This window comes from Telopea speciosissima, chromosome 1, assembly GCF_018873765.1.
Source record: "Telopea speciosissima isolate NSW1024214 ecotype Mountain lineage chromosome 1, Tspe_v1, whole genome shotgun sequence".
Lineage (NCBI taxonomy): Eukaryota > Viridiplantae > Streptophyta > Magnoliopsida > Proteales > Proteaceae > Telopea > Telopea speciosissima.
The window spans coordinates 68,794,641-68,811,171 of NC_057916.1; the positions used below are offsets into that span (position 1 = coordinate 68,794,641).

At 39.0% G+C, this 16,531-nt stretch overlaps 2 protein-coding genes across 2 annotated transcripts; one reads left to right on the top strand and one right to left on the bottom strand.

Annotated features, from left to right (window-relative positions):
* Window positions 1–4,547: 4,547 nt before the first annotated feature.
* LOC122666590 (ethylene-responsive transcription factor ERF038-like) lies at window positions 4,548–5,869 on the top strand. The gene has a single exon (XM_043862609.1). It carries the CDS (start codon window positions 4,599–4,601, stop codon window positions 5,403–5,405), a length of 807 nt encoding a protein of 268 aa, XP_043718544.1. The 5' UTR covers window positions 4,548–4,598; the 3' UTR covers window positions 5,406–5,869.
* Window positions 5,870–15,845: 9,976 nt separating this feature from the next.
* On the bottom strand, window positions 15,846–16,163 carry LOC122646874 (60S ribosomal protein L39-like). Its single transcript, XM_043840508.1, has one exon. The coding sequence runs from the start codon at window positions 16,138–16,140 to the stop codon at window positions 15,985–15,987; it is 156 nt and encodes a 51-aa protein (XP_043696443.1). The 5' UTR covers window positions 16,141–16,163; the 3' UTR covers window positions 15,846–15,984.
* Window positions 16,164–16,531: the final 368 nt, after the last annotated feature.

The following is a 16,531-nucleotide window of genomic DNA, read 5'->3' on the forward strand; positions in this document are numbered from 1 at the left end:
CATTAATCTACATCTATGTCTACATCACGCATACGTACAAAAACAAAGGTTGTATGACTTCCACCTGCTCTCCCCCCACGCGGACCACATGCCTTTGCATCATCTCTCCATCTAAGAAGCACTTATAATATTACTCCTCTCCTCTTTCCCAAAACGTAAAAATTGAAATTCTCAAACATCATCATCATCCTTCATCAGAACACCTCCAAAGGAACAAAGACATGGGCCTGCACACCGTCCAATGCAGGGGAATATTCCACACTACACCAATGATAGTGTATGGGAAGAAACAATATCATTCACATGAGTCCCATTTGATAGAAGGAAATTCCTCCTAAAAAAATCCATGTCAAAAAGTTTTAAATCGTAAGAATATTTTGGGCATGCATAGCTAATTTTGGAATATGAAAGACATGCAATTTGATGATGATTTTGACCATTGGATATGTAAAGAATGGTATGGATGGCTGTGTGATACCCTCTTGTTGAGGGTCTACACGCATGTTTGGTGGTTCTTAATCCATACTTAGGCCCCCAAGGAGTGTTGAACTCATGATATCTCTTAATTGTAAGGTGTTGATCCTTGCCAATTGGGTTATCTCTTTGGGGTGGTTCCAAAATACGAGTTCAACATCTTTGTTTCCTTCTCTCTATATGTTGTCGAATTGCATGAAATATTCTAACATGTTTCAGAGGAAAACTAGATGTGTCTTTACTCATTAAAACGCGTAATAAATAAAATTGTTGTGAACATGATGGTCCAACAAGGGGACACAGAGGATGGTCAAGCGGGGAGAAGAGGAAGAAGGAGGGTAGAAAGAAGATTCTAGATGGAAAGGGAGGGGGAGAGAAGAGGGGGTGGGGGCGCAAGACCTCTGAGGGAGAGGGAGGGAAAGAGAAGAGGGGTAATACCACAGGGGAGGATGGTGGGTGTTGAGTTTGCTTTTGGGCTATGGCAGTGAGAGATTTGGTGGTGATAGTGGAGGGGAGGCAGAGAGGGAGGGGCAATAGAGATTTTTTAAAAATATATATATATTTTTAGGGAAGTAGTTTTCTGTTCGGGAGTGTGGTCCATGCCAACACTCACATGTGTCTATTACTATCCTCTTCAAAACAAGGGAGCAAAGGTGTCTTTTTATATGGGGGAGGAGAGAGATAGACTGATGGGAGTGCTGGGCAGAGTTCTTTCCCTATAGTTTTATAAGGACAGTTTCATAGCTAAGACAAAAAAAGGAATCTGACATGAAGTAATGAGCCACATCACCCGTTTCACTACGATTAAAATTAAAATCAGCCGAAATCCGCTGAATCCAATTTGGGGCCTGCTTTTGCTTACTAAAACCATGCATATGTAGGAGTCCAATTACAGGGTTGCCAGTGGTGAAGGAATTGTTCTGTCTCCTTGGGTCAAGGAAAACGTAATTCGATTAACTAAACCCGTCAATTTGGGAAAAAGTTTTTTACAACAACAGCTCAAAAGTGATATTGCACACTCCCTCACATGTCACTTATCATGTGAGGGGGTGGTATGTCATAAATGTCCCTCTCCCTTTTATCAGAGTCCAAAGGGAGTTCCTTCTTCGTCCAAAATTGTACTCAGGCAGTGTAGGGACCCATGGGGAGTGGGTCCCACACACTAGAGGCAGGTCCCATACCCCCATGGAGGGTTCAGATCTGTCCCCACCCATCCCCATGTGGGTGGCAAATCTGAACTCTTGATCGCATAGCCCTTGTGTTTAGACATAAGAACACCTAAAATTGCTACTCTGCCCCCATACAGTGAAAAAAAATCACATTCATGTCAATGCCGCTATGCATTCTCATTGGCTCCGCACTGATGCAGAGGCTATGTGACCAGGCAGCGATCTCTTACCCAAAAAATAATATAGCTTCGACGAGGACCGAGCAGAGGAATCACCACTTAAAAAGGAAACCGGACATAGACACCTACGTTTAACCATTTCTTTTCTTTCCTCAACAGATGTCGGTCCCCCCTTTACTCCCAACTCTCATTCATTTCATATGACAAACACTTGATGGGTTCTTCCAAAGTTTAGGACTTGGCATGCAAATTAAGAAGCCCTTGGCTGGTCCACTTCTGGTTTGGCTCTGATGCACAACAAACCAGACCTTCTCATGTACACAAGTAAATATGTTTTGGCCATTTCTCCCCTTTTTTCTCAACTTGGTCAATTAGGCCTTGTGGCCTTCTATGAACCACAATATTTTTTTATGGACTTGGCACTGCAGACTTGGACATCTTCCCTGCTTGGCAAACACTAATTTAGGGCCTTTTAGCTTTATTATCACCAACTCCCCCCTCTCCCCCTCTACCCTTATCATAAAAATTCACACTTAGTGAGGAAGATTACAACAATCATGCCTTAAAGAAAACAGACTTTGTCAAAGGTCAGAAGCTCTATCTCTTGTTTGGCTTTTCCTTCAAAAGAAGCATTATTGTGTCTTAAAAAGAGTGTATTTAGTTCTATATGGAATAAAAATTTGTGGAATCAAAATGGTGTGGAAAAGAAGAATTATTTCAGCCTTTTTTGAATTTCAAGTTTATGGATTGGTTTTCTCTGTTCAAATTGATTAATTTAAGGAAAGCAGACAAAGTGAACATTCCTTAAGAAAGTCATATGGTTAGATTATAATCATCTTATAGTGGAAAAGTAAAAGAATTTGATGATATAGAGTAGGAATAGCTTTTTAAGATTTGTTAGTGAATAAATTATGTAGCTATTGAAGACTAGACAAAGCAAGATATTAATCAGAAGAGCTTGGCCCCATTACTAGGCAGTGGATGGAAATGAGAGACCACCCCCACCTCCTACCCCTCACTCCCTTTTTTCTTCTTCTTCTTCTTCTTCTTCTTCTTTTTTCTTGTTTCTTCCTCTTCTTTCTAGATGGGCATGAAGCTTCATTGTAAAGGACCAAAGAAACTGTAACCCTACAACACTACTTTACCCCAACAGTAGACATATAGGATTAAATGTGTGTGGGGCCAGGGGTAGGTTTCCTTTTAAATGAACTTAGGCTTAGATATATATATATGATCTTAAACTTTGACCAATTGCTTTCACCTCCTACCCACCTTTTCAATGGTGTAGTCCTAAGAAAAAAAAAATTTGAGAGAAGCGGAGAAGAAGATGAATCGTTATCCTCTCCTGTGACAGCATGGTGTTGTAACACATCGGGCGGTGCTACAGAGGCCATGTGGCACAGTAAATCCCACATGATGCACATGGCCTCTGTAGCCACCGTACGATGCGTTACAGTACAATGCTGTAACAGGAGAGGATAAAATTTGAAAGAACACTAAGAAGGAGACGTGTGGAAGAGAAAACTCTCAAATGTACCATTTAGGTAGATAGGACAAGAAGTAGGTAAGCTCACTTCCCTTTGGGAGATAAACAACTTTAAGCCCATAAAAATTACAATTCATCATTTGATGAAGTGAGCTAATACCTCAAAACACCTCTCTTACTCTAAAATCAGACAATGGAATGGAATGATCCTAGCCATCCAATCAATCACTCGGTCTGACTTGATCGTCGATTGTGAGTCGACTCGGCCGATTCAGCCCATTCCAATCCGAGTTTTAGAACCATATATGAAGGTAGGGCCCCTAGTCAAATAGTTTGGACCAACTAACATGTGATAACATTGGTATACTTATTTGGTATTCTATCTTTAAAATCAATCTATCTCCAATTAAAATTCTAAAAAATTGATGAATCTTTAATGATTTTTAAGAGGGTTTATATATAAAAAGTTAATATCTCATTCATCAACTGTTTGGGGAGGTTGGATTAGTTGTATTGGTCTCAAATCAAGGCTATACCCACATGGGGTTGATGGGTATATACATGAAAGTGAGACTAATTAGTTAGGTATATATGATCTGTTAACCCACTACTACCCATGACTCTTGTGAGTTCCCCATAAGAGGATAGATAAGCTGAGAAGGTGAAAGGAGAAGAAGAAAAACTCAAAGAAAAAGATTTTTTTTTTGAATAAAATGAATCACTGAAATGGAAATTAAAGATCAAAAAGAAAGGGACCCAGGCCAGCTTTCATGTGTAATTTATGGTGTCTCTGCCTGTGGCTTTGAGATCTTCTTGGCCCACAAATTTCCCAAACCTCAAGTAATAAGGTAACCCCCAAATTGAGTAGCAGAAACACATGGAAGAAATACCTTAGCCGTCCAAGAGCAACAGTTATAAATGACATAAGAAACACTACTAAAATCCAGAGACAGAGAGAGAGCGAGAGAGAGAGAAGGGCTTAAGGTTAAGGGTCACAGACTCACAGGAAGGAACAAAGGAGCAGCAATGAATGACGTCAAAGCAAATGCATTATTCAAATATAAGGACTCTGGAATATAACTAACAGGCCCACAGCTATTGTGCTGTGGGCCCATATCTTTATTCCCTTTTTTTTATTTAATTTTATTATTTATTATTATTATTATTATTTTTTTTTTATTTCTCCAATTTGACAAGAAACCACATAAGCCCAAGCCCAATTCTTCTATTTTATATATGCCAGCTTTCTCTTCCTTCTCTCCTAAGAGTCGCTCAGCTCAGTCCTCCATCATGGAAGAACCACTGATTTCAGAGTCTGAAGCTCATACTTCCACCACAACCACCACCACCACCACTTCCACTTCCACCACCGTCACCATTACCTCTGCCGCCTCATCAACGACTGGCTACACAAAATCCAAGCAAAACCAGAAGAACTCAGTAGCAGTGAAGACCCAAAAAGGTTCAAAGAAAGTAGGAAACAGTGGCAATGAGAGTAACAAACACCCTAATAGCGACGGTGACGGCGATGGCGACGGCGACGGAGACGGAAAACATCCGACCTATCGTGGCGTTCGGATGCGAAATTGGGGCAAATGGGTGTCTGAAATCAGAGAGCCTAGAAAGAAATCAAGGATCTGGCTTGGAACATTCCCTACGCCGGAAATGGCGGCTCGAGCCCACGACGTAGCCGCTCTTACAATTAAAGGCAATTCAGCTTACCTCAACTTCCCAGAGCTAGCTCAAGAACTTCCTCGTCCTGCCACCACTTCACCAAAGGACATCCAAGCCGCCGCCGCCTTAGCTGCGGCAACGGTGTTCACGGTGGTAACTCCGAGAAGCCATGTAGTATCAGAAGCCAAGCCGAGCCAAGCCGAGGTGCAAATCTTTCACTCTCCTACTCCTACTACAACTTCAGAAGACACCCAAGAATCTTTCTCTGTTTCTCAATCAATGGAAGATGATGAGGCATTTTTGGACTTGCCGGATCTCCGTAGTGATCTCACGGCAACAAATCCAATTGACAGATTTGGGCTTTATTCTTCATGGCTATCAAGTGCTGCTGGAGCTGAACCGTTCTTGTGGGAGTACTACTAATAAGAGAGCTCACAATTCAAAAACTGTTTATGTGAATGTACATCACTGACTTGCAGAAATTACCACATTTGGGAGCCAAAAGTTCCTTCTTTGGCCTAACAGAAAGAAGCCCAGTTGAGGGATAGATTGTTTTAAATCTTTAGAGATCATGGGTTTTGGTGTCTTTGCTCTTTCTGTTCAATTCTTGATCAACTTCTTTACAGGATTTTTGCAGGGACCGGAAAGAGGTAGGGAGTTGTCCAGTTCATTGTCTCATTTGCTAATATGCGCCCTGAAGGTGATTGGGTCTTTAGCCTTCACCTATTTATATATAGTTGATACATTCTCTCTCTCTCTCTCTCTCTCTCTCTCTCTCTCTCTCTCTCTCTCTCTCTCCAGTGCCCCCAATGTGTATGAGACTATGAGTGGCAATAGAAGTGTAATTCAAGGTTTTCACTGGAGGGGTCTCTCATGGTTTTGGGTCAGTGGTCCTACACTCTTGCCTCCCAATTAATTTAGACACCTCTCTCTCTCTCTGATTTGGATGCTTTGAGGCCTGGGGTTGAATGGCCATTGTTGCGTTCAACTCTCAGGGCGTACAACTCCCAGGTCGCCATATTGGATTTTATATCGATCCAATGGTTGATAGATGAGCTCCAATCATTTTGAACTATAATTTTGAATTTTAAATTGAGCTCGTCTATCAACCATTGGATCGTCATGAAATCTGACGTGGTGACCTAGGATTTGACCGCAGAGGATCTCTCTCTCTCTCTCTCTCTTACTTTTAATTAAAAGGGTATTAGATTTGAATTGCAAAACCAGTCTTCTTCCATGTAAAGAAGGATCTAGTTGGAATATTTTTGTATACGTAAACTTTCCTGCACTGAAAAACAAATTAAAGACCTAGAGGCATATACATCCTATATGGAGACAATATCTATATCTTTATATCCACAATGATTTGGATTTTAATCCTGAGGTAGCTTAGACATTTTTCTTTATTTTAATAAAGTAATTTTAATTAGGAAAAGAGAACACACCCGATTGTGCAGCATACGCCGCCCCTATGTCCTGATACAGGGCGTGCAAAATGATCGTCGCACCCTCTTGGAACTCTGGAAATGATCAGGGGGGCGGCGATCATTTTGCGCACTCCTGTGTCAGGGTGTAGGGATGACTTGTTTGGAGCGACCGATGGATTTCTTTCTCCCTATTAATTAATAATATAGGACTCTACAACCACATTAGACCAGTAGCTAAAAGCCACTAAGCATGTATTGAGTGTTACATGACCTCACCCATCACTATCCCCTTTGTGGTCTATTTCTCCATCATTAATCTTGCCAATAACCTTAAGCTATGTTTGCTACATATGTGCCTTAAAAAGCCAAAAAGATCACCTTTTATTTCCCTACATACAAATCAAAATGTTCAATGTTAACTACAATACTACTTATGTATTTGAATTTAAAACTAAATTTAATGCTCATGCACATGGTTAAGTCAATAGGTAAGGGCGACGTTGCATGGTTCATGAGCGAAAAAATGGGGAAAGACACAAGGTGAAGACAGGAGAGTCAAACCGGTGATCTCTAAGGACGCATGCAATCTTCTTGAAAAAAAACCAACCAACTGCACTAATAGTTGTCTTCTAATAGCTTAATTAACTATAAATCATAAGCATGCTCTTTAGTTAATACTTAAAACACATGAGATTGAACATGGCATAGGGGATTCTAGCTCATTGGCATATACCAAGGAGAATGTTTTATTGTTTTATTGATTTATTGATTTAAACATGTAACAAATGGGGGATAGTGAGACTAGACCTTGGGACATGGAGCATCTGAAGATCAAAGGTGAGTTAATTAATTGATTGATGGCTAATGAAGGCTTAAGGAGTAAATGAATAAATAATTAAAAGACTAAGATAAAGACTAGAACTTGTCTATTCTTTTTGGGTAGAGTGAAAAAAAAAAAAAAAAAAAGTAGAAAGGGGTAGTTAAATGTCCTTTCAGTTGGGAATTTGGGATAAGGCTATAATATGGGCAGGTTATGATTACCATGTGGCAGTAAGTTTGATGTTCAAACTTTAGTCTGAGGTAGGATAGATCCACAAATACGAATTTTTATCTTATACGGTTCCTAGTTGGTGCGGTTCCCTAGTGCCTCTCACAAGAGGAGGGTGGATCTCATCTGGGCAGAGTGTTCGGTCAGGTGCCCCGAATGGATCCCACCCCCCTCTTGTGAGAGTCACTAGGGAATCGCACCAGTCAGGGTAAAATTTCAGTCTAAATGGACTCTTACATGTTACCAAAATCAGAGTCAAAATAAGAATAAAAAGAAGCAGAACAGTTCAACAATTCAAAATACACATAAAAAGAATAATACAATGCATAATATATGGTTGAGTTGTATTGTCAAATTTGATATGTAGTTAAAATTACAACTGCCTATGTAGCCTATCTTGAGTTCTTGATTGAATGGACATTTTTTTTATATTTTTGTAAGAAAAATATAAAAAAAAAATAGGGAAAAAGATCTCTATTCGGTGTTGTTTTTTACATCCTCTCACAGGCACCGTGAGATGATGCTTCTATCCTCTGGATAGATACTCAGGCGTGCTCACCCAATGACCCAAACACATGTGTAGAGACCATACGATCAAATAGAGATCTCTTGACCAAATAGAGAAAAAGTATTATAAAGAATAACTATATTGAGCATAAGGGGAAGTAACCATGAAGGCAACCTTCCTTCCTTTTAAGCCGGAAAGAAGTGCATCTAATGCTTTTACCTGAATTATGAGATAGTTGCATGCTTTTGATGCATGGTTCCTCTTTTATACTTGCCTTTCTTTTCTTTTCTTTTCTTTTTTTTTTTTTTTTTTTTTTTTCCTGTTCTTGTATGAGAGAGAGAGAGAGAGAGAGAGAGAGAGAGAGAGAGAGAGAGAGAGAGAGGTTTAGGTGGTTTAGGTTTTGCTTAAGGGACTGGATTGGACCAGTGGATTTGCTATGAGGTAGTAAAACCAGATGGGTTTTAGTTATTGAATTACCAGAATTTAGTGTTAATGAACTGCCTCATAATTTGGCCCCCTTGGATCTGGCAAAACCACCATGTCTGGTGTTGGGTGTTCCAGCTTCTTATCATAATTCATAATCTCTTTATCTTTTTCTGCATCTAATTTCATATTCTTGTCAATATTTGTTTATTAACCATTGTGATTATATAATCATCTATATGGTAATAGATATAATCTTAGTGGTAAAATGGACCTACCACCATTAACCATTCATGATAAACCTGAATTAATTAATTAATTAATTAATCTCCACAATGAATCATCTCTTCCTTACTTTCTAAAAGTTATTTATAATTGACTATATAATTAGTAGCTTATTGCTACAAAGTACACTTGGAAAGAATTGCATCAAATGCTCCAAAGGAGGAGACACTCTCAACTCTTGATAAGGATTGGTCAGTATTGCGAAGATGGGCTGAACAGTCCCAACCATGATACTTTAACCATTGGACAATTTAGGGAAAAGAAAAAGAAAAGAAAAGAAAATTGAAATCTTAACCTATTTCTTTAATGTTGTGTTTGGTTGTCACTTGGAAAAATTATTATTTCTTTTATTTCAACTCCTAAAGAGTCTATACCTACACTAGAAAAAGGAAAGAAAGTGCTCACTTTTGGAATCATATGCTTATTATTTAGGGATTTAAAGAAACAAAAATGGTAAAATTCAAATTTTTTTTTTGTGAAAACTATATTTTGTCCCAAGGGACAACCAAATGCAGCCTATGTTACTTGAAAAGAAAATGAAGCTTTATCATCATCCATCTCTTAATTCTCTCCAGTGAGCCCCTATTATGTCTTTGATTTATTTCATGTGGACATGTTGACCATGGGTGAGAGACAAAGGTTAGTTGGAATAAAGCGATAACTACAAAGATGGCCTTTGTTTTAAATGTAAACACATGGACAGCTCATATCAAATACCCGCATCAATACATATCAAATAATAATTAGGGGAAAAGAATGTTATCTGATCGCGTGTGATGTGTGGTTCTTGTGCCTATACACAGGGCTTCGCAAATGACTACCACACCCCATAGAAAGGCAAAAATCTTCGAGGGTGCGGCAGTCATTTCACACAGCCTTGTGTCTATATGTAGGAGCTCGCGCCACACACGATCAAATAGCATTCTCTTTCCATAATAATAATAATAATAAGGAAGAAAGTTTTTTGGTCCAATTTATCAAAAAAAAATAAAAATTTCAAGCTCATCAACTAGTTAATTAACACTGTTGTCTGGTGTTCTAGATCACGAAAATTGAATATTTCATCCCTCTTATTTGATGAAGGGTTGATAATAACTTATCTTTTGTTTTTTTTTATATTTTGTCCCTAAATCTCCATGAATGTCGAACTAATGAACTCTTTCCATAATAATAATAATAAGTTCATGAATAAACAAATTGATATAAAGCTAGGGAAAAATATTGCTACATTACCATTGTACAGATTCCTACATTTCTCACTCCTATCTTGACCATGTAGCCCCATATGGATGATATCATTTTTCAACTCTTAATTGGTTGTAGTGTGCAAATTCCTTCTTACATTGTCTTTGTAGGAAATCCTCTTGCCTAAAGCTATTAGGCTCAATATTTTCCATCGACCCTTAGCACCCGCTTCCTAAGAATCGTCGAATTGACCCTGTAGATCCTGCCCATTCATCGGTGGGCCCTCATCGTTAAAATTTCATGGGGATATGGTTCATTAAGGATATGGTCTTTGGGCTACATTAGATTAGTTCATCATCTTAAAATCATCATAAGAAGAAAGAAAAAAAGAAAAAGAGATCCTTTTGTAGAGAATAACAAAAAGGGGAGAAAAAAATCTAGAGGTGTGGAAAGAGAAAAATAAAAGGAGAGGGAGAAAAACAAAAGGAGAAAGAGGTAGAAGAAGCAAAAAAAAAGACAAAGGGAGGGGATGACCCATGTGACCAAACTTGGAAGGCAAGCTAGAATCCGATCTTTAGAGGGTCAATGTAATATGGTTTTGTTATTAATTTTTAGTGTTTAGTCTATTTCATTAGAAACTAAAAGAATCTAAGATGCCCGACATGACAAGTCATGTTACTTACTCGTACGATAGATAATCTTCCTACAGTTATTTTGGCTAAGGTTGTTTGCTGTGGTTTTGGCCATAAGGAACTATTATTAGCTGGAAACATGTTCTTGCTAAAGATTCCCATTTTGATTTTTTATGTGGATAACTATAGAATCCAATGTTGAAGTCCACAACTACATTCCATAAAGACAAATCTATCAACACTTCACATGATTCATAACTACAATTTTCTTCTTTTCTTTAAACAAAAAAAAAAAAAAAAAAAAAAAAGGCATCAGGGATGCGACGGTTATTTTGTGTACAGCTGTGTTTAGACGCGGGTACATGTTACGTTGCGCAACCCGTTTGCATCTCTTTTCCCCAAAAAAATAATAGTTTTCTTCCTCTTAATTTGAAGTATTGCATGCTATATTACAAGAATATATATGTATGATATGATTGGATCCAATCAAGTGGGCCACATGTCGCACTATGGATGCATGACATGTTTCCTAAGGATAGTACTGTGTGGGTCCGACACAAGATGTGTCACTGCCAAGTAGAAGGGTTGGGAATTTGATTCAAAATCTGCTTGTAGGAAGGAACTGAGTGATAGAATGAATGGTTGTTTAAGTAATATGTATTCTTATATATTTCATTAAGAAAATCAAATGGAACAAGTTTAGTCAGATTTTGGTGTACATTTCATCCTATTGAGAAGATTGGATCCATGTAAAAATGGGTCGGATCCCAAAATGGGTTTTGTTGTTGGAATTCAATTGCTTGGACCTTACTTTCTTCCTATAGCAGCAGTCAATGAGTTAGGTATAACTGTATAAGGTCTGTTTTGAGTTTTGATATAGTTCGCAAAAATGGGAACGGCAAAAAAAAATATAGAGACTTACAATATGGGTTAACGGTAAAAAAAAGTAGAGAACAACAAACGAATGGAAATGGATGGTACTAGTTTTAAATGCTCAGGTTTAGAAGGAAAAAAAAAAAAAAAAAGATACACAAAAAATGACAATGTAATCATATAAATTGAGAGATTATTACCAAAATATCATCATCTAATGTTCAAAACAAGTATAACATCCAACATTACTGCATATATATTCTACAACCTATTATAAGTTTCAAAAAAAAAAAAAATAAGGAATTAAAATGAAATGAAAGGATTGTAGTTTTTGCATAGAGAATTGTTTCAACATAACCAATTGATTCGATATGATTATATTTTAAAAGTTAGAACATGTGTCGAATGAAAGCATGAGTCTTATGCTCACTTATCAATTTATATTCTATACACATGAACTGATTTAGGATTTTTTTTTTTCTTGTTATCTTAATTTTAAAATGAAAATTTTATTAAAATAATGTTATTATAGTTGTAGTCTGTTTAGAATGAGAACTTCACATAGGATTCTCGGAAACTTACATTGGCGTGGAGTCCGTTGTGAATGGTAAACCTCTCTTCTTAATAAAACAATTTTTGCTTAACCCTACATAAGATACATGTGACGTTTTTTTAGTTTTAAACAAACATAACACGTTTAGTACGTGTTTAAATCATTTAAGACAATATATATTTTTTATGTTCGTTTGAAAAGAATACAACAAAATGTATTTAAAATATAAAAAATAATAATAATAAAGTTTTAAACGCTTTTTTGCCAATTATAGTTTTGACGGTCTAGCCAAGTAGCTTGTGGTATCCATTCATTGGGATAAACCCGACCCAATTAATATTATACAGATTGTCCAGTGAGTCCTAAGCTCCAAGCCTCGCCACTTTGTCAAACATTGTTTGAGGTATTGGTATCGTATCACTTGTATCAGGCAATACATTACAGTTTTGTTCGTTGTCGATCCTGATACCATATCGATGACACAGTACGGATAAGGGATAAAATAGTCAAAATCTTTTTTTTTTTTAAGGAAAAATATGATCAAATTTGTTCGATACGACCCGATGAAGCCTGATCCGAACCAAACCGAGATCTTATCGGTTCAACTTTGTTTATGGGTTAGAACAAACGGTTTCGGCTCAGTTCAGGCTAAATCGATGGACCACCGATTGGCCCACTTGATAGTACCAAACCCAAACAGAACACTAAAACCAACCCCCAAACCTTAAAAACTCTACCTAATCCCTACCCAAAACCAGCCTATACCCAGTTTTCAAACTAAACCAAACCTAATTGAAATCGATATCACAAATCGAACCGAATACAAATCCAACCTGAAACCGAAAAGTCCTTATTAATTCAGTTTCGGATTCTTTAAAACTCCCACCAAAACCACAACAATAAATTGAACCACCTAATTGACACCCTCATGTCAGGGGATCCGGATCCTCTATAGCACGGCAGGGCATCTGGTGCGGATTGAGATCCTCCCCCATGCGGGACGTTGTCCAGTGCACATCGTCCGGTTGGGGAGGCCTCGATCCACGCGTCTTGCACCGAGATGTGTGCGGTGGTGTGGATCGAAGCCCCCTAACCGCACGATGTGCACTGGAAAGGATCTCGATCCGTCTGGCGCACATCGGACAGCCCTGCTACCTGGGCACGCAACCCCATACATGTCCCTTATATTGGGCCATGTGCCCAGGGCACCGTCCGATGTATGCCGGACGCCCTGACGAGCACTGAGGAGCTGTTTCCCGTCTTAAGGACTAGCAACTTTTATTGTCTCCCTGCAAAACTATCACATCATGAGATACACATATCCCTCTGCAGCATTTGTACCGTTTAAACATTTTCTATAATTAATTATTCGATAAGGTTCATCTGGATTGAATGGAATTTGTTTTTGATAATTTTTTGTGGCAAAAGGTTTAATGCACCATCTTGCATCATGCAGTATTCAAAATGACATAAACCCCCCATATTTTTTATTTTATTTTATTTTATTTTCTTTGGTGCAAGTCAAGGGTTGATCAGCCATCAAGGCCCAACAAGGAGGCAGGAGGGGACCTACAAGGGATCAAATATGGTACCCACAACCTCTACTTCTTCGAAAGCACTTAAATGTGGAGTAGATGTCGCTAAGGAGAGTTGAACCATCAATTAAGTTTCTGACGTTGTTCTCCCAAGGGAGCAGCGAACCACCAGGGCAAACCTGGATCGACAACTCCCATATTGGATACTTTATAACTCATCCCCTATCATGTGGTCTTGCATGAAAATGTCCCTAATTTTTAGTTCGAAACTAATCCCCCGGCAACAGGACAGCCACCACGCCTACTGTCACACAAAACCTCCGTCACAACGACCAACTGGCTTGAGACTAGGTGATGGCTGGCCCAAGGTGAGGGCAGTGGGATTTGAACTTAGGGCGTTCGAGTTTACGGCTCGCCCTTTGTAAGTACCGTGGTCCTCGGGACAAGGGTTCCTCAGCCTCTTAGCGACAAGGATTGGCTTCGATGAATAACGGTGTATCGTTCTGATATATCATCATGGTGATTGGGATCATGCTTTATAAAGAAATGGAGTCGCCACCTAGGGTTAGGGCTTAGGACCCAATGGGTGTAGCCCCATCCGGGGTTAGCGGAAAGGTCTACGTGATTCCTTATGGTCTGGCCAGAGATTCAGGGTAAGTAGTCAAGTTACGAGGGTGGGAAGGTGTTAGGCACCCATCTCGCCCGGATAAACCGATCTTTCTACTAGATGCTGGTTTTCGAATATTCTCCCTTAATAATATATCATATACTAACATGTAAGGCTAAGTTATAATGCACTAATCATGACAAAGAAAGAAAAATCATTTACTATGTACACTAAAACGAGTTACTTTAATTGTCTACATTATGCTAAAAATAATGAGAGGGAAAGAGACAGATACCTGTCTAGAAATGCAAGAAATAAATAAAAGCGCACCGAGGGCGAAATATGTGATGTCCCACGGCTCAAGTGGAGACGGACGATTGGCTTGTCTCTCTCTTGTCGGACAGAGTAAGAACTATATGAGATGGGTTTCACTACTCAAACTTCGGGCAGAGTAACGGCTATATAAGGGATTCTTGTTATCTGTATACAGACCGAATAACGGCTGTGAAGGGGGTTTTTCGTTATCTGTACACTGACGGAATAACAATACCCAAGAGCAGAATCGCTCTATGCTTGGATGGGTAATCGAAGGATCTACCCACGTCGAAGAACTCCACTCACTCACATACTCATGAGGGAAAGACGGAGGAAAAAATGGTGAAAAGGGGGCAAAACAAGCCCTGGAGGGTCTCCTTACCCGAGAAAAGCTTGAGAAATGAGGGAGGGGGACCCTCACCCTTAGCCGAATAAGCCCTCCACGACGCCGTGGGTGACGTCAGCAGACTGATGTCACACCCCTTCATGGCGTTGTAGAAATCAAGTACACGTCCCCACGGTGCCATGGGAAGGAGCCCACAGCGTCGTGGGGGTGCAGTACCACTTAGCGGGACCGCCGTGGTAGGGGAGGGTGAGCAGTGCCTCCTTTAGCGTTTAGTAAAAGGGTCTAATAAGTCATTTTAAGGATGTTAGGGTGATTTGGTTCAGATGTAGGGACAAGAGTCCTTCTTGAGAGACATACCGATGTCTGTCTGTGTCCTGTTATCATCATCGCCGGGAGGTGACAAAATTCAGTGTCTACACCCTTCTTTTTAACTAAACTAAAACCATCTACTAAAAAAGAATTCAAATATGTTTTTATATGTGGCCTATCCAAGAAATTCCTGAATGGTCAAATTATCAAAAGATTAATCCACATAAAACTACATCCATTTTCCTCAAGAATTTACCTAAATATGGTATTCGTAATAAGGATTAGACTATGGGAAAAAGGAAGGTAGCATGTAACCATGGTGTACGCGCCATCTGTCTCTCTCTCTCTCTCTCTCTCTCTCTCTCTCATTTAATGATATGGACCATCAATATACACAATGGTCATACACTGAAACCCCTCAGCTCCTCCACGTGTGTATGATGCCAATATAAAAGATCACACGTCTATCATTCACCCTTAAAGTTATTTTTATGAATAAATTTAGGCTAAAAGTTTTATACTTCCTCCAACCCTTCTATCACCATTAGAGCAACTCTTTAAACTGTGATCTTCATTCTCCTCTGCAATTCCCTGTTCTTTGATTTGAAGGTTTGAGGTTGTTACTAATGTTTCTAATTCACTGGTTGACTGTGGTTCTGCCAATGCCCTATTCCTGAGCTGTTTCATATCAACAATCTTTTCGCATTCGGTATCACTCGATTCAGATGAAGAACTAGAAGATGATTTTTTTTTCTTTTCAAAAGCCATTATAAAATTGAACTAACCCTCTTGTTCAAAATATTCCGCAACAAGCAACAATTGCAACAAAATCTGGTTCAGGGACTCATTAGAGTTCCCAATTAATTAACGAATGAATTACAATAACAGTAACTTGCCATTCTCTTGCAAGACCTACAACTCTAATTTGACCCAGAAAGGGGGCAGCTCGCAACCCCTTAAAACCCTAGCTTTGTGCTGTGCCAGTGCCTACATTTTGCATTGTACCTGATGGTGTTATCGGTCCTCATGCGGATCCAATGAGGGATGGGCCTGTTCTGCCTCATCTTCTTCACAAGCTTCTTCTTGATTTTCAAGGTTTTATCCGACGGCATCTTGGCTTCTGATGCGAAGCGAGGGAACCCTCTGAGGAACTAGAAAATGATTCATTGTCATCTCTGGCTTTCATTAATGTAGATTTCAGTTTAGCTTTCTCTTCTTTCCACCTCCTTTTTAGTTCTTTTTATTGAAGCTCTTTAGAGGTTCTTAACATTCGTCAAGTCCTAAGGAAAAAATTTACTAGATTGTCTGAAAAGATACCTTCAAACACAGATGAATATTGACAATTTGACATGCTTTGAGTTAAATCTGCTATTTAATTGTCTCAACTTTTCATAGGGATGCTTGTATATTAGCCTACTTGTATCTCAATTACAGAAGGAAAAAAATCTCAAATTGGTTGGGCCATGACTACTGAAGTACATTGTTGGATGCTTGTCTATTTGA